The sequence below is a fragment of the Quercus suber genome, unplaced genomic scaffold, assembly GCF_002906115.3.
Source record: "Quercus suber isolate HL8 unplaced genomic scaffold, Cork oak 2.0 scaffold_334, whole genome shotgun sequence".
NCBI lineage: Eukaryota > Viridiplantae > Streptophyta > Magnoliopsida > Fagales > Fagaceae > Quercus > Quercus suber.
Genome location: NW_027069787.1, coordinates 435218 through 460142, shown reverse-complemented (window position 1 = coordinate 460142; position 24925 = coordinate 435218). Strand labels below are relative to the sequence as shown.

Genomic DNA, 24925 nt, shown 5'->3' with positions numbered 1-24925 from the left:
TTTTTTTTTTTTTTTTTTTTGGCTAATAAACTGAGAATATTATTAAAACAAAGTAAAAGCAGCATCCTTCTTCTAAGCAAAAAAAATACGAGTTAAAAATTTACAACAAACAGAAGACCTATGAACAACTGCAAATTTAACTTAAATAATGAGTTCCAAAGTTAAGTTCTCTCCTTACTTTAGTTAAAATTACAACTTTTCTCTTAAAAAAAAGTACAACTAACAAAAAATTTGCTAAAGTCTACAACATTGCAAATCATAGATTGGATAGGTCAAGCAGTGGTGAAACAACCTTCTTTAAATAGCAATAGCATCAACATGTATAAATAGGGTAAAAAACGAAAAATCACAATAACTTAAAACCTCATAATTTTTTACTATTTGATTTAGGGGTTTAAATTGACAATATTTTAAAATTTAAAGATTCAACTTAAAATTTTAAAGTTTAATTTGTACAGGCTTTAATTTAACACCTCTTGGAATTACATGATCTAATTTAAAAGCAGAAAGTAAAGAGGGGAAAAATGTAATTTGGCAAAAAAAAGAAAAAAAAAAAACCCACTTCCCACGTGAGAGAAAGCATAAACTCAAATCCCGCCATCCTTTTTTTCCACTTCCCTTTCAACTTCAAATCCCAAATCCCAATTCCCACATCGGAAAACTTTTTCCCAGTCTCTCACGGATTCACCGATCGTTCACAAATGAACATCATAATTCCAGTGTTAAAAATACCCAAGCTTTGGTTACCTTAGCTTCAAGATCCTTTAGGGCTTTTGGGTAATTTTCAAATTCAGCAATGAATTTGGGCGATCTTCACAAGGTTTGGGAAACCAAAGCCCTGAAAAAGCCTGGACAAGACGAGGCAAAGAAGATGCTTGAGAAAATAGCCAAGCAGGTCCAACCCATTATGCGCAAGCACAAATGGAGGGTCAAGGTCCTCTCTGAGTTCTGGTATTCTCTTCTACTTTTCCGTTTGTTTCCCGAGAAAATTGTAGCAAAAAGTGTTGGGGAAGTAATGAAAAATTGGAAATTTATGATACTTATGCAAACCCTATATGTTTTTTTATTATAAATAAACAGATAGACTTTTTTATTGATTCATGTAAAATTGGAAATTTATGATGTTTATTCAAACCCATATTTTATAACATTTAAAGTTGCTTTTTTTTTTTTCTTGAATGTTGTTATTAAGTTATTAGACAAAGACTTTGTTAGATTATTTTTTTGAATGTTGTTGTTTTGTTAAATTTATGATTTTTATTCAAATCCAATTATGTTGTAACATTCAAATATGGATTTTTTTTTTTTTTTTTTTTAATGCAATAGGCTATTAGACAAAGATTTTAGGTTATTGATATTGAATATTCCATTATTTTGTGTGTGTGTGTGTGTGTGTGTGTGAGAGAGAGAGAGAGAGAGAGAGAGAGAGAGAGAGAGAATTAATGTGTGTTTGATATCCTTTTATTTTTTGGTTTTTGTTTTCTTTGAAGAAAGATTTAGATTTTAGTTTTTACCAAGACAAATGGTTGCATTGGTTAAAATTAGGTGAATTATTTTATATCTTTTCTGCATTAAACAAGGATATGATTGTTACTTAATTGCAAACTTGTTTTATATTTTGATTTTGTTAAAAACATTTCATTGTCCAAGTTGAATATTTATTGATTTGATATATGTTGTTTTAAGTTCCCATGTAAATTCCACTATTGTTAGTACTCTACAGTTTTGTTTTGTTAAATATATTGGCAGTCGAGTGAGGCACATAAGTTTGGATTGTTTTTTTTTTTCTTTTTTTGGGTCTAAGTTTATATTGTTTTGTGTTCCATATTGAATGATAATTTTTTTTTGATAAATCCATATTGAATGATAATTATAAATAAACAAATTGGCAGTCCAAAAAGTCCAGCTCTTCTGGGGTTGAATGTGGGAGGTGGGGTGCATGTGAAGCTGAGGCTTCGAAGGCCAAACAGGGATTGGGATTTCTTCCCTTTTGATCAAGTTCTTGATACTATGCTTCATGAGCTTTGCCATAACGCCCATGGTCCTCACAATGCCAGCTTCTACAAGCTGTGGGATGAACTTAGAAAGGTCTTTCTAATTCTCCTTCATTTTATTACAACTATCATTCAATGTTTCATTTCTTATAAGAGGATTAAAAAAATTGAATCTGAAATGCATTTCATGCGTCTTAAGAAACCAAATATTTTTCTTGTATGTATCTATAGCCCTTAAATATTTGAGTCATGTGTCCAATCCCAATTGATGATCAAATTATATAAGCAAATGTGTAGTCCTAAATTTTTTTGAAGATTTTGTCTTTTTGATGGGTGAATATACTTAATGCAGTAAGAAAAGAAGTGTTATAGTTGGATTGTTAATTATGATATATCCACTCTATTTGAGTTCTACTTTGTTAGCCGCACAAGTAATTCCTTTTCTTTTTTCTCTGCTTTTATTTAAAAAAAAAAAAACACTTCTTTTCTTACAAAAACTGTGCTGGACCAGTTGTACGGTACTGCAATATGTACCATATATATTTCACTGATTTTCACAGTTGCACACTCCATTTGGATAACATTTTTTTTTGGATCTTATGTTTGCTTTCATGTAATTTGGAGTGGAGAAAAACTTGGATTGGAGTTATGGAATTTCAAAGAATTATACTTATATTTCATTTCTTTTAGTAATTGGCACTACGTGGATTTCAGTTGTGGACATCCTAAACCCTGTTTTCCAGCTTTGAAATCACTTTTTTAAGAAACTATGTAGAAAGCAGGTTTTCAGTTGCATAATTTGCAGCTTCTGTGTCTCTCTAGTTTGCTTTATTGTGCTTGATGCCTTTGATTATGTACAGGAATGTGAGGAGCTGATGACCAAGGGTATAACTGGCACAGGTGATGGGTTTGATCTTCCTGGGAGGCGTTTGGGTGGTTTCTCTCGTCAACCTCCTCTTTCGTCTCTCCGCAAAACTGCACTTGCAGCTGCAGAAAAGAGAGTGCGTTTGGAATCTCTCTTGCCTTCTGGACCGAAGCGTCTTGGTGGTGATAGCACCATTATGGTTGCACTTAGTCCAATACAAGCTGCTGCAATGGCTGCAGAAAGAAGATTACAGGATGATATCTGGTGTGGTTCTCAGTCTTGCGAAGCTTCTGGGGATGAAGAAAGTAGCTCTGATATCTTGCAGGACCTTGTACATATGGAGCAAAGTGCAGGAGGTTCAGGGCTAGATGGTGGTCCAAGGTCACGTGCTGCGGATGCAGCAGTATCTCGAAAAAGAAGTCGGGAATCAGATCAAACTTCATTTGGTCAATCTTCCAATGATCATGTGGAATCCAATTTTGTTGATTTATCTATGGATGCTTCAACCTTTGGGTCCAAGCTTGATTGTGACAATAGATCTAAAAAAAGAATTGGTAATTCAGATAACACTTCATTTTCTCAGTCTACTTGTCAGCCTGAACCTGATTTCGTGGATTTGTCCTGTCCTTCATCTTCTGAGCCAGTGCTTAGTCGTGATACAATGTGTGATAGAACACTGAACTCAGAGGAACCTGCTATGTGGGAATGTGGAACATGCACTTTATTGAATCCAGTAAGTGCTTTAATGCATAATATTATTTTATATATTCAGTTTTTAATGGAAGGAATATTTTTCTGTATATGTCCTTTTGGATATGTAATGAGTACGTTGCTTCAAAGTTCACCCATGCAGACCAAGTTTTGTAGCATAAGCAGAGAAAAATTGGTTTCGCTTGTACTTCACTTAGAACAAGTTTATTATGAAATGGTCATGTAAATTATCTTACGGTGATTAGCATACTGTTTTGCCAATGAACTCTACCTCAATTGGCACTCTCTCCCCTAGGGTGAGGTCATGGATTCAAGATCCATTCGATGCATGTGTAGCTGACCAATAAAAAAAAAAATGTTTGATAAGTGCCTGGTTTTTTGTTTACTCTTTCTTACTTATGCATAAAGCAAGCATTTCATCTCTCTCTTCCTCTCTCTCTCTCTCTCTCTCTCTTTAACTGGGAATTGCTCACAGAACTAAAAGGTCCTTTACATTGTCAAACCTATGAACATTTCATAATAAATTTTATGCCATGGAAAGCAATCTAGAGATTGTGAAAAGGTAGTGGTCATTAGTTAGATGATAAAGACTTGCTTGAGTTTGTATTTACTTTCAGTTTCTTATGCTCCACTTTATCCTATTCTACTGTCATTATATATAAATTTTACTTGCCTGCACTCCTACTATAATACTCATGAGTGTTTTGCACGTGAATGGTGGTGTATTACTGCAGCCGCTGGCTCTAGTATGTGAGGTCTGTAGCACACAAAAGCCAAAAGATGCTGGTATCAAGTACACAATCTGGTCCTGTAAATTTTGTACGTTGGAAAACAGTGTGAAGTTGGAGAAATGCTCTGCGTGTGATCAGTGGAGATACTCACATGGACCACCAGTGTCCATCAATTCATTTCCAAGAACCTAATCTCAGCGCTTGAGAGGTACCATTTAATTGGCCAATGATCTCTCATGTATCTTTTGACTCTTAAAAGTTATTGGATATACAGTAACTTTACCAATTTACTTTTTGGTTAAGTTGTCATGGACATTCTCTTGGGAATGAGATTTATAAAATTACTAATCAAATTTTTTGTTCACACCCGTGTTCATGTTCTAGTTTTTAATTTATACACATCTTTTTAGAGATAGAAAATGCATGAGTGACATATATTCAATGATTGAATATGCTAAAGAATGGGCAACTTAAGTGAATATGTATGGATAAACAGGCGTATGCATTTACCTAATGTAAGAGCATTTGCATCAGCCTTTGTAAAATTTACTGTCTATTTTAGCTTAAAAACCCACATTTTATATTTTACACAGACAATTTTACAAAACACCCACATTAGATTATCTATTATACATTCCATTTTATTCTCTTCACGTTCATTCTCATCTTTTCCTCGAAAAAGTAAAAAGTTCTCTCTCACCTCTCAACTCTCTTCTCTCTTCACCATCACAAAGCCAAACCTCCAAGGCTGGAGCCATGGCCGGACCTCACATTACTACCACAAAGGCCGAAACCTGCATAAATTAAACCCCTTCTCTTTCTAGCTCTCTAAACCCAAATTCCACCTAACCTAGACCACCATGGCCAAACACCATGGGTTCAGCCAATCAACCACCACAAACAAAAGGCTTTTAACTTTGGGTTCTCTCTTGGGTTTAGGGACTTGGTGATTTTCTTTGGTTTTTGGTGTTCTGAGTTGTGGGTGTAGTTTTGATTTGGGTTTTGGGGTTTAAGAAAGGTGTGGTGGCTGGACAGTGGTGGGTGGTTAACCGGCTTTGTCTTGTTTAGAGGAAGAGAGAGTGAGTGAGTGTGTGATTGCTTTGTGGAGCTTATTACAGTAAATATGTAAGTGATTGCAAGATCATAGGAAATAAGAGAAATATAGAGATCGTACCTTTGGCATGTGCACTTGTACATGCATATGAAACCATTGGCATGTGCTGAAGCCTTCTCTTGACATTATATTATAAAGAAAGTTAATTCACAGTTGTGTAGACCTGAATGCATCGAAATAGAAATCCCGTATGGTGTAGGCCTACATGGCTATTTGACTAAAAATACAAACACAGCTTTATAATCTTTTATTGTTAATTCTACCAGAGTTATTATGAAAGCATGAAAACATGGAACCTTTTTGGCATGCAAAAGAAGAAAAGGCCCAGGCGCCTGGCTAGTAATAATTAAATTAAATAGATAAGAGGTCCTAGTTCTATTATATGGTGCTGCTGCTGCTCAAAAATCTCTTGAACTTTCTCAGAAGCATTGCATCATTGGTTGATAAGTTTTGCTTTTTCTCAATTAAGGCATAAGGCAAGTAGACTCGATACTGAATGTTAGATGGCTGAGGCTTGAATCCTGGACAAACTGCTTGTGTAGAGACAGCACCAGGACACTTATTGGGCAGTGATTGTAATTTCTCTGGTGGTTTATTTATTAAGACAACCTAAATTCGAGGTAACTACAAAGGCAAGCTGGTAATGCATGGTGGAAGACCTCCGAGAATTTCTGTCTACATAATTGTGATGGTGAAGTTTCTATCCCAGTTACATATTTGAGGCAGGGAATAAAGTTAAGGTTTTGTTATTTGCTATCGGTTATAGCTCTTGCATGGACAATGCTTAATGAGTCCAAATCTTCTGTCTCATCAATTGTGCTCCATTTCATACTCCACCAATAAAACTTGGACAACTAACCTGTCTCATTAAATGAGTTAACTCTGACTTTAATAAGAGAGGCTAGTTGTCTCATTTAATTAGATATCTCATTTAATAAAAAAGGTTAGTTGTCCAAATTTTATTGGTGGAATATGAAGTGGAGCACAATTGATGAGACAGAGGATTTGGACTCAATGCGTAATAAATATATTAGGCGGAATATGGAAGAAACTTGACAACAGTGGCAAGAATTTAAACTGTGGATTTGGGCTGATGTCCAATAAGTTGGGCTCCTAGTTTTCCTAACAATGAGAACGTTTGTTGAGGCACTTGGGTACACCAATTCTCAATTACCAGGTCAATATAAATCTATATCGAAAAAAAAAATCTGAGTCTCCAATTAGGCAATTACCCAGTCAATATAAGTCTAATTTTAAAAAGAAAGAAAAAGGAATTCGATGGATCAATCTTATCCTGTATTTAAGTGGGGCTTAGAGCATCCACAGCAGTGGATCTATAATTTTAGCTATTTAGCAACACTAAAAGTTACTTTATCTATTTTAACTATACACATGCTACAGCAGTGGATCTATTTTAGCTTTTAACACAATAAAATAATATATTCTCTACACTAAAATAATATACCCTCTACAATAAAATAATATATCCTACTCCAAAAAATAAAATTCACAGCACCGCCCACAACTTCCTCTGCCATCGGCCATAGCTACAACCACCACCACCATTACCGACCACAACCACCAGGCAACCACAACACAACATAGAAAAAAAAAAAAAACAAAAACAAAAAACAAAACCACAACCACCACCACCATTACCGGCCACAACCACCAGGCAACCACAACACAACATAGAAAAAAAAAAAACAAAAACAAAAACAAAAAAACAAAAAAACAAAACAAAAACAAAAACAAAAAACAAAACCACAACCACGGCGGCTGGGAAGGCGTACAACCACCAGGCAACCACAACACAACATAGAAAAAAAAAAAAAAAAAACAAACAAAAACAAAAACCAAAACCACAACCACGGTGGCTGGGAAGGCGTGGGGTGAGGCGATCGGCGGCTGGGAAGGCATAGGGTGAGACGATCGGCGGCTGGGATGGCATGGCTGAGGCGATCGGCGGCTGGGAAGGCGTGGGGTGAGCGATCGGCGACTGGGACGGCGTGGCTGAGGCGATCGGCGGCGTGAGATGAGATGAGACGATCGGCGGCGTGAGGCAATCGGCGGCGTGAGGCGATCGGAGAGACTGACTGAGAGAGAGAGCTGAGAGAGTGACTGAGAGGGAGATGAGAGAGTGACTGAGAGAGATGAGATATGAGAGAGAATTTTTATTATTTTATTTAACCGGCCGAATAAAAAAATATTTTTTATTTTTTGCTTCAGCTACAGTGCACATCTATTTTTAGATGTGCACTGTAGCAATTCATCTATAAATTTTAACTTTACCACCACTGCTGCATGAGGTTTTTGGCGTTTGTGGAGCTAAATTTTAGCATTATAGCAATTTAGCTCCACTGCTGTGGGTGCTCTTCACATCTGAGGTTGGAAATTCTATTGTTGAGGGATGATCTAAACCTTAGATTTCTTTGTTAGGAATATTTGAATGTGATAGATAAGCTACAAGGCTCTTGGCAATACATGCCCTTCTAATGTTTATTTTCGAATGTATTTTTCTTTTCCCTTTTAACTCATAATATTTTTTTTTTTTTTTGAGAAAACTCATGAAATTTGAATATTAATTTCTTTTTTGTATGAGCTTCAAATACAGAAAACAATAAGTTTAGGGACAACACATTTTACCATTGTTGATATTGTAAGTGGCCTATGGCGCAAAACATAAGTGGTGTTAGTTGTGAATACATATGAGAGCGATAATTACAATAACTGATGTCATCAGTTATGAAAAATGTTAAGAGATAGAAAAATGCTAAAGGTACTATTAATTAATGGTACTATAAAAGCGTTTTTTTTTTTTTTTTTTAGAATGAATAAAAGTGTACATGACAATAAATTTAAATTGTGCCACATCAACAATACAAATTAATTTCTTAATGTCTTCTTTGTTTTGAGTTTAATAGTTGATGAGATATTAATTTCCAAAATTTTTTAGTAACATTTGTTGTATCCTTAACATCACTAAAAAAAAAATTACAATGTTCTATTAATTACTAGTTAAAAAAAAAAAAAAACCGAACATTACATTAGAGTACAAAAAAAAAATGTAAAAGAAGTAATATGAGGGATCTCTTTGAAGCTTGAACCAAGAAATCCACTGGGGTGAGAACTCCCTTGTGGTTCCTTCGATTAATATGAGTTTTTAGCAAATAACAAGAGGCATACAAGTATTGGTGAATTTATAAAGTTGACTTAATTGTCCCAATGATGAAAAGGATAAGGAAAACATTCAAATTGTCAATGTTTTCTTTTTGGGTATCAAAGAAGCATAATAATTACACTAAAGGCTAAATCATCACAACTATGTAATCCTATTCGGCCAGAGCATTTGTTACTTCAAAATTCAAATGTTTAACGTTCAGTGCTTTGTCTAAGAAACCACCACTACCGTCTAATGGCATAACATTTACTCAACACAAAGTGATCCATTTCACTCACCTACTGTCATGTCGGCATTAAAAATTCAAAAATGTCATTGATCACTGATCATTGGATGTTATAACTTATAATAAAACTGTTGGAGTGTTGTATATAAGTTATCTATAACTACACCAACCCCCATTTGTGCAACATCATGAACTAATGTTGTTGGATACATTTGCTCATATCCTTACGTGGCTCTTAACTATTGGTTCTATGAGAATAGGGTTGGTTTATTATTGGAAACTTCTGGTTATGCTCATACTTGAAGATTTTCTTTTCATCTTTGGGAAGAACACATTGAATCATTCAGAGACAGAGAGGAATAGATACAATTTTGACATCATCAATGTGAATATAAAATTACTTCAAAGTCAATAAAAATAAGGGGGCAAATTAAACTTTTTTTTTTTCCATCTTAAATTATACCTCATTTTCCATTTTGCCTCTGAATTATTGAAAATGCACAATTGATACCCCCAAAATTATAACTTTGTAACACTTAACTCCTACGCCATCTATTTTGGGGTAAAGTCTAACAAAATTTAGTATTAAAAAACCAATTTATTCCTCTCTCCAAAACAGACAATAGATGGTAAATTGGTTTTTTAATGTTATATTCCATTAGACTTAATTAAGAAAGTAACAGACTGGCAAGAGAGATTAAAGTGTTGCACAAGTTTTAGTTTACAGGGTAATCATGCATTCTTGTAGTTTAGAGGATAAGTGTAAAATGAGGTATAGTTTAGAGTAGAAAAGTACAATTTCTCCAAAATAAGCAAATGAATGGGCTATAGAAAATGTGCTGACGCCATTTTTTTTTTTTTTTACAGATTTCAGAGGGGTTCTTGGTAAATAGATGCGACTAATACTGAGCTACTGAATTGGATAAGGGAAATTTTACCCACAAATCTTGCAAGTGGTTGTAGTTAGCCAGCAATGTGGACCAGCAGATCACATTTTGTGACCCTATGAGGTTCCCAGGTACCCTATATACGATTAACTTTGTGGGACAATGCTATGTTGTTGTGTGTGGAGTCTCTGGACAATTATAATCTGTAAATCATCACAGTACCTTCAGTACGTAAAGCTTATATTTAAAACTCACTTTACAAGTACCCTTTTCTTTCTTTGATAAAAGTCCATGCGTGGTTAGCAAAGAATTTTCATGATTTTAGTAACACTGTCTGGCTTAGTTGAAACCTATTATGTTTGAAACCCATTTCTCACTTGTTAAAAAAATGTGAGCAGAAAAAAATATAGCCACTAGGTCAGTTGAATTTCTAGTAGAACCGATATAGTTGACCATGTGAAAGATTGTTGGGTCATGTGGTTTAAACCGAGTTTGAGAATCGAATATACCCTCCTTAAAAAAAAAAAGGACATTTGCTACATCTGTAAAGCATGTATTATATACAATATGTATTAGGTTAATTTGTAGTTTGAAATAGTAATAACATGTGCTTTTTGCCATATGACATTAAGAAAAGTGTGCAGCCCGGGAAAGTAGTTACTTGAATTTACAAAAGAAAAATTCTTAAACCACCTAATAAACCACAACTCTTGTCACAAGTACTGTTCATGTGGCAAAATGTGAGTGGTTAAAAAAAAATGGTAGATCTATATGAAAGTGATAACATATAATTAGTTACAGTTTATTACGTAAGATCGGTGTAGCAAAAGTAGTGACTTTTTATATAATACCAAAATTACTCTTTAATTAACCAAAGAGTTCCTATAATTTTTAACTCAAAGAATCCTAGATTTTAATTAAGGTAATTGGAAAACTGTAAAGTCTTTTACAGTTAAATAGGAGATTTGAAATCAAATTTTAAAGGAATTTATCGGTAATTAAGTACCGATATGATCAACCTTTGTAAAATAGACAATACATTCAAATTCTATCCAATTTATTAAAAAATATTTTTTAATGAATTAAAGATTTGCCAAGATTCTTCTAGGTTTATAAAACCTTTTTTCCCCACCTGCTGGCTACCTTTTTGGTGTGCCTGAGTCCTGACTGCCAGTTTAGATGAGACCAATAAAACAGGGGGTATTTTATAAATAATTTTTTTGTTTGTCTATTTTTGCCAAAACTTTGAGTATACAATTTGACATTGAATATTAACCATATACTATATAACAAGGAAACAGGTAAGTTCTGTTGATAGCTCCAAAGGCTTCAACCGCAAAGCCACAATAAAAAACATCTTGCACGCACAAAGTAAACAAGAATTTGTTTATTTATTTTGTTAAATTTTACAAAGCCAAGAAGTTTACTTTAGTTTCCAAAGGGCGGAAAAATCAAATATAATCTTTTCCAAATTTAATTCCATATATGCAAGTAAGTATGAATTAAATAGAATTCACTTTTATAAAAAATAATAAATTGAATTTGTGAAAGCTACTAAAATGAAAGTATACAAGACATCCCAAAAATGTATGATATAAGTTTGTTTTGATGTATTCTTGTGTAGCCTTTAACAATGAAAACTTGTTTTTTATTCCTAATGATTGGTTACCTTGAATAATTTTTAAAGTTGAAATATATAATTAGTACATAAAATTTGGATTAGGTTCTTATATTAGTTGCAAAAATTTGAGATTCCTTTAAAGAAATGTCATCCTAGGACCAAAGTAATAATCATAATACAAATTATGAAAGGACTAATCCTAGGACCAAAAACTTTCAAATTCAAGAATTAAAACAGAACTTGACCCAAATTTTATGAACCAAATGCTAAATTTTACCTCTTTTAAAATTTAAATTTAATAATAAATTGAAAGTTGTTTTGAGTCCCCATGCCTGCAATTATATATATATATATATATATATTAAAAAAAAATTTCTAGACAACATACTCCATGAACCGGTTGGATGAATTAGCTTGGTCTCCTGTTTCTGATTAAGCCGAGAAATCTAATAGGAATAATTTATTCTTTCCAAATTATACTTAGATTTATAAATATATTCTCAAGTGTATTCATTATTACTTTAATGTGGTTTTCTACAAATAAATAATAAGAAATAATATGAACCATGAATTAAGTCAAATATCCTAAAATAATAATATAACATTTACACATACAACACATATAAAATTATTGTAATTTTTATAGTTGATCAAAATGTCATCTCTCAAGAAAAAAAAAAATTCATGCTGTCATGCATTGTTAAATATTTATTTTCTTAAACGACTTTAAAATTCCGAATAGGAAATAAAAAATAAAAAAGTGATCAACAGAGGTGCATATAACCATTATATATATATATATATATATAATTGAACCTATTGCATAAATACTTTATTATAAAATAGAATATTCTCAATTTATGGGTATATATATACCCACATTTTTTAAAGGATTCCACAAACCTCAAAACAAAATATGAAATTGCTTAAGGATCTCATTGGATTTATGGGAATTATACAACATTATTTAGAATCAAATATATTTAACTAGCTGATAACTTTGAATATGCATGAGTAAAAAATATGGTTTCTCTATCTTTTAATTTAGAGTGTAACTTAAAATTTTGAATTCTTAATTGAGCTTCCACTTTAATATATTATATATGATATATGAACAATCATTAATCAGTGTTGTAGGGTCGGTTTTTGTAGCCCAAAAGATATGGGTTCCCCTAGGCCCCAACGAATCCAGAACAATGAATTTGTAGAGAGTGGGTTGAAGGTTTAGGCGCTCACCGGCCTTCATGAGGCATAAACTACTTTTCTTTTATTGAAAGATACTAAGACCAATTTACAACTGGGGGATGCTCCTCGGACCATGGCCGAGGAGGTTTTTCCTCTCCAAAACCCCCTCCCTTTACACTTTGCTCTCCTTTCTTATATATCCCTCTTTTCCTCCTCCTGTTGATCATCTATTGGTCTCCCTTCTGATCATCTGTCTCGTCAGAGGTCATATCCGTGCTCAGGTGGCTCACCCTGATCGATGTTGCCCTGTCAAGGGGTTACATCCCCATTAATGTGGCCAGAAGGGTTAGGTGAGCGTATTCAATGCCAAGGTGACAGTTCGCCCAGGGCTTGCCCCTTCTCCGTACTTCTGTTGTCAACGCGTGGCACTGGGCCCTCTCCTCCTTGGATATTCCAGGAGTCCTTTGGTGGGGTGGTCCTCGTGTTTTCCGAGGTCTTAGACGCCCGAGGACAGGGTCATCCTCGGACCCATCATGCATTCTCGGCGTGGGCCATTTGGGCTTGGCTTGGAATGGGCTAAGGCTACCCGATTTTCCGACCCCACAGGTGTAATGCATGAGAAATTTTAAAACATGAATTTCCCTGTCTTTTATTTTTATTTTTATCTAAATTAAAATTTTAATAATTATAGTAGTTATTACTAGATTTTTATTATGATTATATTTGTATAAAAATCTATTTACTAAATAATTTTAAAAAATATGATTACAAAAGATTCTACAGGAGATACAAAAAAAAAAAAGATTAAAAAAAATATACAAAATTTTTAAAATCAATGAAAATATATATTAGAATAATAATGTCTAAATAATTTTAAAAAATATGATTACAAAAGATTCTACAGGAGATACAAAAAAAAAAAAGATTAAAAAAAATATACAAAATTTTTAAAATCAATGAAAATATATATTAGAATAATAATGTGTAAAATTATGAGTCGTAAAAAATTTATATGACATAATATTTTTTTGAAAAAATATAGCACAATATTATAAAGTCAACCACAAACCAAATTGCTTCGAATTTATATAATATAATTTATAGTTTTGAAACCATACCCTCCAAACTACTGGATTTAAAATATAAATTTATTTTTCTTCAAAAAAATTAGCAACAAAATATTTTTTGCATTAAATGGGCCATAGATCCAAATGAAGAATTATTAGATATTGTATGTCATCTCATATGAAAGACGAATCTCATCTATGAATAAAAATATAACTATTTAGTCCCTTTTGTCAATAAGTAATCAATTTTGCCAAAAATCTTGTACCTAAATTGACATTTCTTCATGCATAAAGTACTTGGGGGTTAAAAAAAAATATTCAAGTTGCAAAATTAACAATATATTGTAATGAGCAAGACTTAAGTATAGTATTTATGTGCTGTTCTTTAGATTCACTTTTTAAGATTTTGCAATGTAGATTTTTTTTCATGAAATGAAAATATATTTTTTAGTTAAATAGATACATGACTGAATGTTAAAAAGGAAACCTAAAGAACAACACTTAAGGTACTGTACTTAAATTTTATCCTATTATAATTATCTTTTAAAAAAAATTATTAATTTTATCTATACTACTATTTAAGGGGCGTCTCCTATTTAGGATCCTCATTTTTTTTTTTGTTCAAAAATACCCTTATGTGTCTACGTTTAAGTAGAAACAAAACTAAAGAACATGAGTAAAAATACAATTCTAACTCTCACTAAAACATTGCCTAAAAAATAGAGTCACTCTCTTGTTGATTTTTAAATTGCTTTATTCACTTATAAATTAGTTTTTTTTTTTTTTTTTTTTTGTATGGTTATAAAATAAGACCATTAAGCCTAACATTTTTTTTCCCCTTTATCAAAACTTACATGCACCTTTTTTTTTCTTTTCTTTTCGTTCCCTTCTTCTAAATTTTAATCTCACATTTTATTTTTTGGGTATTTGTTTTTTTTTTTCAAATCTCTTCTTCTTTATTTTTGAACTATTAAAAAAAAGTGAATTTTAATGTACTCCTTTTTTTTTCTTATTTATTTATTTAGGTTGGTGTTTGAATTGTTTTCTCTTCACATTTGTTTGTATTATTTATTTTTCATTTTAATGAATGTATTTTTTTATGTTTAAAATAAAAATTACTATGATTGTGATTTAATTGGATAAAAGAGAAAAACATCTCAAATTGAGATGGATAAAAAATTATGATACTAAAAAAAAAAAAAAAAAAAGCCTCACGCGCAAATTGCATGCCTGACGGGGCTAATTTTATTTTCAGCAAAGTTATTATTATGATTTTTAAAGAATGCTTAATCCTAGGCCCACTTTACTATTAAAAATTAAAATAATAATAATAATAAAAATAAAACCTAGGCATCACCACACAAAAAAAAAAAAAAAAAAAATCAATTTACAAATTGTTGTTTACCTTTTCTTCTTCAACCAGTCCCCTGTTCTTCTCTCACCTCATTAGCTCAGCTGCATGGATGCACATTTCCAAGGCTCTGCAACTCTCACACTCTCCATGTCCATCCCTTTTAAGGTATATTGCCCTTTCTTCATCTCTTACCTCATCTTCTTCTCTATTTCTTATCTTCCTTTGCTCCCCCTTGTACTCAACAAAACAGGTACAAGACCTTTTGGACTGCCCTCCTCTTTCTTGAAATTTTCAACATCACTATCACCAGGTTCTTTTCTAGCATCAAAACTTTGACAACCCATCTTTTGGTGCTGAAAGTTTCACTCTTGTGGTCTAAATTGAAATGCCCATTTCATATTTTTGGTGATTCTCTTGGCAAAAGCAGCCAAAGCCACATCTTTGTTCCTCTTGGGGGGCTCTTCAAGCCCTGACCCACTTTTTTCTGACTTTGAGGTTCCTGATCTGCTGCTTGTAAACCTTCAAAGTACTTGTCTTTTGGGTTCTGGTCAACCTTGCCAAAAACCCACTTCTGGTTTGTTAGAATCCTTCTTTGTGGTGCTTCCTAGGGTTTATCAGATTGGGGTAAATGTTTCTCAAAATTTGTGCTTTAATGGTAGAACCTTTGTGAATTGTTGACGGTGTTGATTCTGAAGGCAACTGAATCATCTGGGTTTGTTGTGTTGACCTGTGTCCCACTTACTTGGGGCATCTTCAACTTTGTACTTGGGGCTCTTTGATCTGCCTTTTGAATTTTAAATTGTGGGCTTTTTGCAAGTTCTGATGAGTTTGATGAAATACCCTGTATTTCTTTGCTACAGTATTTGAGGGTTTTAGCAGATAGAACATGAATTTTCTTAGGGTTAATGGCACCAGGGTTATAAATAATTGCAAGATTGTAGCTTTGTCTGAAAACGTGCTCTGTTTGGTTAGGTTTGATCTTGTATTGTGGTACTTCAGCTATGTAATTTGATCAAGTGGGGTTTTTGGTGTCCTGTACTCCTGTATAGTCGTAGCTGTTTTCTCCCACTTTTGAGAGCAAGATGACTGGAAATAGTCACTGTTTTGTGGAGTGGAAAGAGCAATTTGTATCACAGGAGCGTGGTAACCGAGTGGTTCACTATTTCCTGAAAGATTCCACTGGGGAATCCATCCGTGCCGTTGTGGGAACTGAGAGAAGTGTTAGGCACATGTTCTATGTTGTTGCTGAGGAGTTTTTGCAGGCTTATGGGAAGGAAAGTTCCATCCATGCTGGTTATAAATGGCGGTCGAGGAGAGAGGTTGTGGACTGGCTTACTTCTATGCTATCGAAGCAGAATGTACATGGAGATCGGTCTGGTATGTGTTCCCCCTTTTGGTTATTTGGTTTTCCCATACATACTTACCAGCTATTGCTGTAGATTACATGGGTAATTGGAAAAAATTACATGAGTTGCACTGAATACATGGGAATGGTGAAGAGATTTAATAAGGGGCTAAGGGATAATCTTTATGTATTTTTCATTGAGGTCCCATGAAAATTTGATATAATTAATGTTAGGTTTTTGCTATACAGCTTATTAGATGTTAGTCACTGACAGCATGGAAAGTTTAGTGTCATAAAATGGGCAAGAATTTCCAAGGCTTCAATCAAAATTTGGTGTCTTTTACAGTCCTTCATGTCAGAAATGACTTGTTATCTCCTTGCTGTCTTCAATGCCTTGTGTTTTATGGATCATCCCATAAATATAACTTGGTGTCCCTCCATATGTTTCAAAATGATTTTTGCTCTTTTTTTGGGCAATATAATTATATTTATCTTGCTTAAGTCATTGATACATGATATTGTCTTTTGTCCCATTGATGCAACTCATTGAGGCCAAGATTGAAGTTCATTATATTCTAGTAGTTAAAATCTGTGTTTTGGATAAGGCTGCACCACTTCCACCCTTCAACCTTTTATACGTAATACAAATGTGATAGAACTATATTCAATTAAGATTCTTCAAACCGAACTTGGTAGAATCTGTCACAATGTACAAGAAATCCTATGTTTGGAAGTTTATGTGCTTTTCCTTCTGTATTCTGAAATTAGATAGCGTTGTACATGGTTTTTATTAAAAGAAATTTTAGTATATTTTGGTCATCAGATATGGAGCTTGGACATATTAGTTCAGGCAAGGCAACAGATAGTGGTATTAGATGTAATTTTTAACAGGAATACAAGTGAAACATCAATCAAGTTGGAGCATTAAGAGCCCTTACTTCTGTGTAGGAGATTTTTTCTTTTTTATTCTTCATATTAGAATTTTAAGGTGTTAATATAATTTTATATTCCTATAGATAAGCTTCATTAGTAGTAGATTAGTCTTCAGTTTATTAGTTTTATTTTATTATTTAAATTTATTCTATTAGCAATCAAGAAGTTGGAATGTTTTCTCTGGAACATTTACATTGTCTTTACCAATTGTCAATTACAGAATCTCCAAAACATGACTCAATTCAACCTATAGGGTCCTCTGAATCTCTAATGAATGGAGTGAGCGCTCTGCGGACTCAAGTACCAGATGATACGGTATTATTATTATTCTTGTTGTTGTTGTTGTTGTTGTTGTTGTTATTCCTAACCGAAACTCACAATCTTTCTGACACCTGTGTATTAGGGCCGACTTGCAAGGAGTTTCAAGGGACACCATTCAGACATTGTTTGGTCAGGTGTTGCATGGAAATGCGGTAAACAGCTCAAGCATTATCCAGCATTTTGCAGGAATGGGATTACAATAGCAGTAAGCATCCACTAATTAATTTTAAAGGGAATGCATGATATGGGGTGTTTTAAATGTTAAGCGCATGAGGTGTTAAGGCATGGGCCAAATTGCATTCACATGTAATTTATAGAAAATTGCATTTTCAATTCTCAGAGTAAATTAATAGAACAAGAACCTGCTGCAGTGAAAGAAAATTGATTTTCAAGTCACAATCCTGTAACAGAGATTTTAATTTCCTCTTGATATCTTACATGCCTCATATGCTTCATAGCAAGCAGTGCACATTTCATCCGAGCATGGCATCTTTATGCATGTCCTTCGGGGATTTGGGACAAGTATTCTTTATAAGTTTTTGAGACTTGCGTTGAGGAGTGCCTTTTGATGGAAAGATCACTTGATTTCTAATGATGATGTCAGTTGCTCTGACAGTTTTTCATCTTTTCTGATTTTTAGATTCAATCCTTTGTCCTTGTCATGGCGAAGGGAGAAAATCACTATCTTGCTTATCTGGAAGATATGTATGAAGACAAGAGGGGTCAGAAAAAGGTGAAAGTAAGGTGGTTTCACTACAATCAGGAAGTCAAGGGGGTAATTCCTGTACGAAATCCTCACCCAAAAGAAGTTTTCTTCACACCATATGCACAGGTCATTAGTGCAGAGTGTGTTGATGGCCCTGCCACAGTCTTAACTCGTGAACATTATGAGAAATGTGTAGCTTCTTTTCCTCATGCTTTGTTAGCCCGAGTACACCTGTGCTATAGGCAGTTCAGAAGCAACAGAGTGAAGCCCTTTGATCTCAGTAAATTGCGAGGCTATTTTGATCAACCAATTCTCTCTTGTTTGGGTCCTGATCCCTCTGTAAGGCCCGAGTCTATATGCCATAGCTTGAATGGGGAAGAAGAAGAACGGTTAAGCGCAGGTGACGATGTAAAGCTAGGAGCTAAGAGGACCAGAAGCGGTAGAGTTTGTCAAAGGTTTCTGGCTGATAATTTAAGGGTCAGAAATTCTGGTAGAGTTCACCAGATGATGACATATGAACCTTATGAGAACTTAAATTATGGTTTCTCAGGCAGCAGGAGATTGCTTTCTCTAAAGCGCATTGAATGTCCCCCTTGGTATACCTCACCATTTAAGGTTGATGAAAAGATAGAGTTGCTTTGCCAAGATAGTGGCATCAGAGGATGCTGGTTCAGGTGCAATGTCTTGCAGGTATCACGAAAACAGATGAAAGTTCGATATGATGACGTGCAGGATGAAGATGGATGCGGAAATCTTGAGGTATGATCAGTCATTTAAATCTACTCTCTACAATATTTTCCAACTCTGAATAGAGGAGTATAGAATTACAGTTTGCATTTGAATTTTCCATTATACTAAATAAATGATTTAATTCATGGTATAATTTGATAAACAAAACTTCTATGGTAAGTTGACATCATAGCCTTTGAAGAATATTATGCTAAATGTCTACCTTAGGTAATGCCACATCTTTTTTAAGTTTCAATTCTGATTGACCATTCACAATCAAATATTTTCTTATATTTGTAGTTTATTTCACATTTTAAAGAAAATTCAATAGACCAATAATGAGTTGCAATCTAGCAAAGTCAGCTCTAGCATAACTTTATACAAATCTCCTATTTTCTATGACACAAGTCATATGTATCTCCTAATTTTCTTCTAAGACCAGAGTTCCTATCTTGGAAAGTAGTTAAGATGTTCTCCAATTTGTAGGAATGGATCCCTGCTTTCAAAATGGCTATGCCTGATAAACTTGGCATGAGGCATTCGGGTCGCTTAACAATTAGGCCAGCCCCTCCTAAAGAGCAAGTAGACCTTGACCTTGAGGTTGGGACTGCAGTTGATGCATGGTGGAGTGATGGCTGGTGGGAAGGAGTTGTAACTGGATTGGATAACTCTAGTGATAGTACTGTGCAAATTTTCATTCCAGGTACGCTAATTTAGCTTCATGTTTCTTTTATTTTTGCTTCTATATCCTCTCTCTCTCTCTCTTTGTAATGTGACTTACATGGTGGCAGGGGAGAGCTTACTTCTGAATATACACAAAAAGGATCTAAGAAAATCCAAAGATTGGATCGGGGACCAGTGGGTTGATATACAGGGAAAGCCTGACATACTCTCAACCATATCTGAAACTACTGGCTCAGACACCAAGCTTGCCACATCCTCAAACCTTGTCCAAGATACAAAATCTGGTTTTTCTGTGTCATATGTTGAAGCTCCTAGCAGTACTAATTTTAATACTGTTGAAGATGAAAAACTCAACTCATCTACATTTGCCAGTTCTGATGGCCTTCCTGAAGATATGGACAGGGTTGATAAGAAGTCCCTATCATTAAATGACATAAAAATGGAGGTTGATGGTGTCGAGACGAATGACAGTTGTGATAATGTAGATGATGTCCAAGGTAATGATGATGATGACAAACATGAAAATGATGGTGAGTATGGTGACAAAACTGAGAATTTGGATAATTCTGGGCAGGATTGTGAAGCAGTAGTAGAACTCATGGAAGTGGCATCATAAGATGACCAACAGGAGTTTGTATGCCATAATTTATGATGGTGATGATGCAAGTATTTTCGGTTAATGTTGAGTGCTTGAGTGGATTGTTTGGATTTGTAAATAGTTACACGGGTGTAGGGAAAGCTCATTGCCATTGGACTTTGTAGCCTTAGTAGGTGTACAGGTTTGAGGTTTAGGATTTATGATGGCTATCAGTATCCACTGATTGTATTAGATTTAAATTTCTTTGCTTAGAAGCACTCCAAATGAGTCGGATTGACTCGCTTATGTGCTTCTTACTTGTATCAACAAATTTGAAGACTTACCATAAAAGTAAAAAAATTACTACTTATTAGTTATGTCTTCATTTGGACTGCTCCAACCTTTTAATAATAAGCTATTTCATTTGTGCTGGAAACACTATTTGCTCTGTGCTCTCATTGCAGCATGTACATGCAGTCGCACCCAACTGTGATATATTCATGGATCTGTGTCAATTTCAATTGCTTTATAATAACACCACACAACTAAACGACTCAAGTAAAGAATATATCATGTCTTATTACAATGTGAATAATTAGGTGACAGTTTTAGCATACACCATCTGGACTATCCTTATTGTTTGCATTACAAGATATAGAGCAAAAAAAAAAACTATCCTTATTGTTTGCATTACAAGATATAGAGCAAAAAAAAACAAAAAGAAAAGAAAAAGAATCAAAATTCATGTGCCTTAAAAATACTGTTTTAGCCTTATAGGACATGAAGAGTCCTTGGTATATGAGAATGAATAGATAATGATGGGGAAGCGATTAAAGTTAATCAAACTAGGTGGGAGAAGCACTATAGTCTAAGCCACTGGTCTCCATCTATGAATTTTCTGTCCAGAAAAGGCCTAACTTCATCGTAACTGAAAGATTTGGACCATGGCACCCGACCTCTTGTATTTGCTCCTCCGCCCCTGCATTGGTATTCCCCAAACACCACTGTCCTGTATGTGCAATTCTCAGATCATTATACTATCTATGAGGAAAATCTTAGTTATATATTTTTAGTTAAGTTATACCTCTGCCTAGATGGGTGCCTCCAGTCACTCCATCCTGAGGAAGATATGATATTATCCATATCACAGTATGAGTAAATTGCTCTTGAATAGTCACCCCAAGCTCTTCCCAATAAGATTTCACCAGTTCCTCTGATTGTGCAGTTTACAAAAGAGAACCCTGTATTTTCATATGGTGAATTTCTGTGATGAGCTGCAATAGCTCCCCAATTCTTAGCTGTTGATTGAATGACACAATCCTGTTTCCAAACACCCACTTCAAATATTAGAATCACCAAAAGAAATACCCAAGATTTTGAACGAAAAAAATGATCTTTTAAGTATACTAGTTTAGCTTTTAGAACTTAAATTTGGGGCCCTCTTCACAAAAATAATAATGGCACTTTACCTGATAAAGTGATCTTGCGGTTCCAAATATGAAGTCTACACTTCCTTGAATATGACACCAGTAGAAGTAGTGTGAGCCAGTGTCATCTAAGAGAGTGTCTTGTGTCCCCAAAATCCTGACTCTATAGAACATGGCTTTATCCCCAGCAATTCTAAGTGCCACTGCTTGCATTCCAAATCCTCCAGGCACTGCAGCTACTGTGTTCTGCAGTTATTTATGAGCTTACAAAATGAGTTAGTTAATGCTGCAAAGAAAAATTTAATCATGCATGCTTTGGTTTATATTCCATTTTATTAATTTGTATGGAAGAGAAGTTGTTGTTACCTCAACAGTGATATTAGTTGCGCAAAAGTAATCGGATTCTACAGTCACAGAAGCTGATCTGTAGGTTCCAAGTGGAAGTCCAATTCGGTCTCTATCTGATGCTTTATTGTTCCAAGTAATTTTTGTAACTGCAGTTTGATCCTGGCTCCCAATAAACGAAATATATGGCTTGGTAATTGGCACAAGTACCTTCTCTCTGCAGAAAAGTACGCAACAGTATGAGCATGTTTCAATTCTCATTATGTGAAAAACCTAGCATTAAAAAATGAAATGAAAAAATATATATTAAGTTAATTATGCATCGCATTTTTTCAATAGAATCGAACTCAAAATCAAGAAGATTTGCACATTTTGGTTATAATGTGCCAGCAATGTGGTCATGTAGATCAGAGGCCAAAATGAAAAGATTGATCTTATGAGAGGGAGAGAGAAAGCCATTTAAAATCATGTAACTACATTTTAATACCCACGTAGCCACTATTTGTTCCTACTCAACCCCCATAAACAATACAACTATTTTTTTTGATACCAACAACACAACTGATAAGATTAAAAAGTGTACAAAACTCAAAAAAACTAATTTTGGCGGTTCTCTAAAAGTATATCACAACAAACAAAGAAATGCCTTAAGATTGGGCAGAAAATTGAGATCACAAAACTTCTATATGATTCTGATAAATTTCAAACAAGACAGATCAATTTATGGCCCCAAAAGAAGTTTTATACACACACACACTTCCCTCACTTTACCTGTATATTCCTGGATGAATATAAATTTTCACTCTTTCTGTATTATGCTCCGGAACCATATCAACTGCTCCTTGAACTGTATTAGAATCTCCCAAACCATTCTTGTCAACCACAATAATCCGCCTTCCTTGATATTCATATCTAGTGTTCAATCCCGCCTCATGCTCATCAACCTTCATATCATCCCAACTAATATAATTCTCAGCAAAGCTTTCACCTTTCACAAATCCCACTTGAACACCATCCAAAACCACCAAGACAACCACAAAAAAAGCACTGAAACCAGATAAACCCATGAGCTTTCCAGTACATACAGTACTTTTATATATCTCTGATTTTAGTGTTAAAAAGTGCTCCAACACAAGCAAATACAACAACCAGAAAAATTCCTTGACCTTTCTCTATCTAAATACTGTTATTTTTCCTAGTGGGGGTGGCTTTGATTTTGATAATTGATAGTTACACAAAGTATTGGAGTTGGAGGGGTGTGAAAGAAGTGAGAGTAATAAATATAGGAGCGTAGTGTAGCAGTGTCTCTTGCAAGTCCTTATTAGATTCCAGCCATGAGAACAGAAAGAATAAACCATGCTAGTTATATATATGGAATAAAACCTATTAAGTGGTGCAGTTATTGCAAAGAAGAAGAGGATAAGTACAAAGATGGTGCTACTGAAATAAGAGTTTAAACTTGAAAGAATTCAAAGAGTTCTTTGGCCTTTTGATCATGCAGAAGGTGGTTTTTTTAGTCACTTTATTAGTGAGTAATTAAAAGTTAAACTTAGTAGTGAACACAAGAGCGGTTACAGCCTTACAGGTTCTTTAGCTGAAGAAATTAAACTGAACAATGACAAAGAAACCTTTGCATTTTCAAAATTATGATTGTTTTTTTTGTTTATAATAGGAGCAGTGTCTTTCCATGAACGTTGAGAGTTGGTTTATTTTTTGTGCTTTGCTATTCATTTTGACTTAAATAGGAGTGCATGTTTCTCGGACATTCCACGCGCACCAAGTTAGGAGGTGTTGCCCATTTTCCTACTAAAATGGGTTTATGCAATTACCACGATCCCTATTAATCTGATTTTTATCACATGTTGGAAACAAAAATTGCCCATTTGGCTCAAGATTAGGATGACTAATCTTGAGGAAATTTCTTTCCCAAAAAAAAAAAAAAAATTGTTGAGGAAATTGAATTTTTTTTTTTTTTTTTTGGTAACCCATGTATCTTCATATACCTATACCTGGATTTCGCGCATATCCTCAAAATTCCTAGTATCTTGTAAGTGAGCTTGGCAAGCAGTTCATACTTCATAAAGCCAACCATTTCAGCTTTAGAATGAATAAAAGGACTGAAAAGAATACATAAGGTTGATCCTGATTAGTTTGTTGATGATCCATAACTGTTCCCAAAATCTTGGAACTAATGCCTGGTGTACAACACTTGGGCAAAGTATATTTCCAAATGTGACTTAAAGTCGCGTTTTCAAGTTATAACAACACATTGTGTATGACATATTTTCCCTTTTCCAACACGGGTTGCCTACTTTTTCCTAATTACTAATTGTCAGGTAATGTCATGCATACATGTTTGCCTAGTTTCATGACATGGAAGAGTGGTAGAAAAAAAATTGACCTAATTGTAAAGCACATAATGTAAAAACCAGATTTTCAATTGTATGTGTGTGTTTATCAGTTTATATTTTGCACACCTAGCTCTCAGAGTTGTCCCTGCACGCTTCGCTGTGGCACATGCTAGGAGGATGAATGAGAAATTACAGGGTTGATAAATGACCGTTGTTTATTAATTAAATATAAATATAGTTGTATCTTCACAGTTATACTTATTGGTGTCAAAAGGATAGTTATATAGATAGGACCAATTGAGTGTTAACTCATCCTCAATTAACAAATGGCTTTCATTTTTGTGATTCCTTAACCAGTTTGAATTATCTTTTTTTTTTTTTTTATGAAAGACGATTTCAATAAAAAACTAAGAAACTACAAGCGGGGCAGGACACAGCCTGTTCATAAAGACTCCATTACAGTCAATCTCAAGAGCAAAAATAGAGAAAAATATAGAGAAAAAATATAGAGAAAAAATAGTTTATGCGCCAGGCGCATGAGGCTATTGTCTCACTGACATGTGAGTCTCAC

The 24925-nt window shown here is 34.2% G+C and overlaps 4 protein-coding genes across 5 annotated transcripts in view; 3 read left to right on the top strand and 1 right to left on the bottom strand.

The window, feature by feature from the left end:
- LOC136061610 (DNA-dependent metalloprotease WSS1-like) overlaps positions 1–490 on the top strand; it is a 13195-nt gene extending 12705 nt beyond the window's left edge. The window contains exon 4 of the mRNA XM_065759597.1: positions 459–490. Within this exon, the coding sequence (XP_065615669.1) occupies positions 459–490 (32 nt within the window). The remainder of the gene's footprint in view (positions 1–458) is intronic.
- Positions 491–574: 84 nt separating this feature from the next.
- Positions 575–4665, top strand: LOC111986206 (uncharacterized). The gene is made up of 4 exons (XM_024017830.2): positions 575–951; positions 1893–2088; positions 2855–3592; positions 4305–4665. Exons 1-4 carry the CDS (start codon positions 797–799, stop codon positions 4491–4493), a joined length of 1278 nt encoding a protein of 425 aa, XP_023873598.2. The 5' UTR covers positions 575–796; the 3' UTR covers positions 4494–4665.
- Positions 4666–14965: 10300 nt separating this feature from the next.
- On the top strand, positions 14966–20608 carry LOC111986205 (uncharacterized). Of its 2 annotated transcripts, none has more exons than XM_065759616.1 (6): positions 14966–16313; positions 17468–17529; positions 17618–17740; positions 18176–19000; positions 19457–19673; positions 19762–20608. In XM_065759616.1, the coding sequence occupies exons 1-6, from the start codon at positions 16019–16021 to the stop codon at positions 20268–20270; spliced, it is 2031 nt and encodes a 676-aa protein (XP_065615688.1). In that variant the 5' UTR covers positions 14966–16018; the 3' UTR covers positions 20271–20608. The 2 variants fall into 2 exon arrangements, with proteins under 2 accessions (XP_065615688.1, XP_065615687.1); XM_065759615.1 differs by having other exon boundaries at positions 14967–16313; positions 17435–17529.
- Positions 20609–21092: 484 nt separating this feature from the next.
- Positions 21093–23070, bottom strand: LOC111986194 (pectinesterase QRT1). The gene is made up of 5 exons (XM_024017815.2): positions 22775–23070; positions 22025–22220; positions 21701–21904; positions 21316–21551; positions 21093–21240 (listed from the first exon to the last, which is right to left on the bottom strand). The coding sequence occupies exons 1-5, from the start codon at positions 23068–23070 to the stop codon at positions 21093–21095; spliced, it is 1080 nt and encodes a 359-aa protein (XP_023873583.2).
- Positions 23071–24925: the final 1855 nt, after the last annotated feature.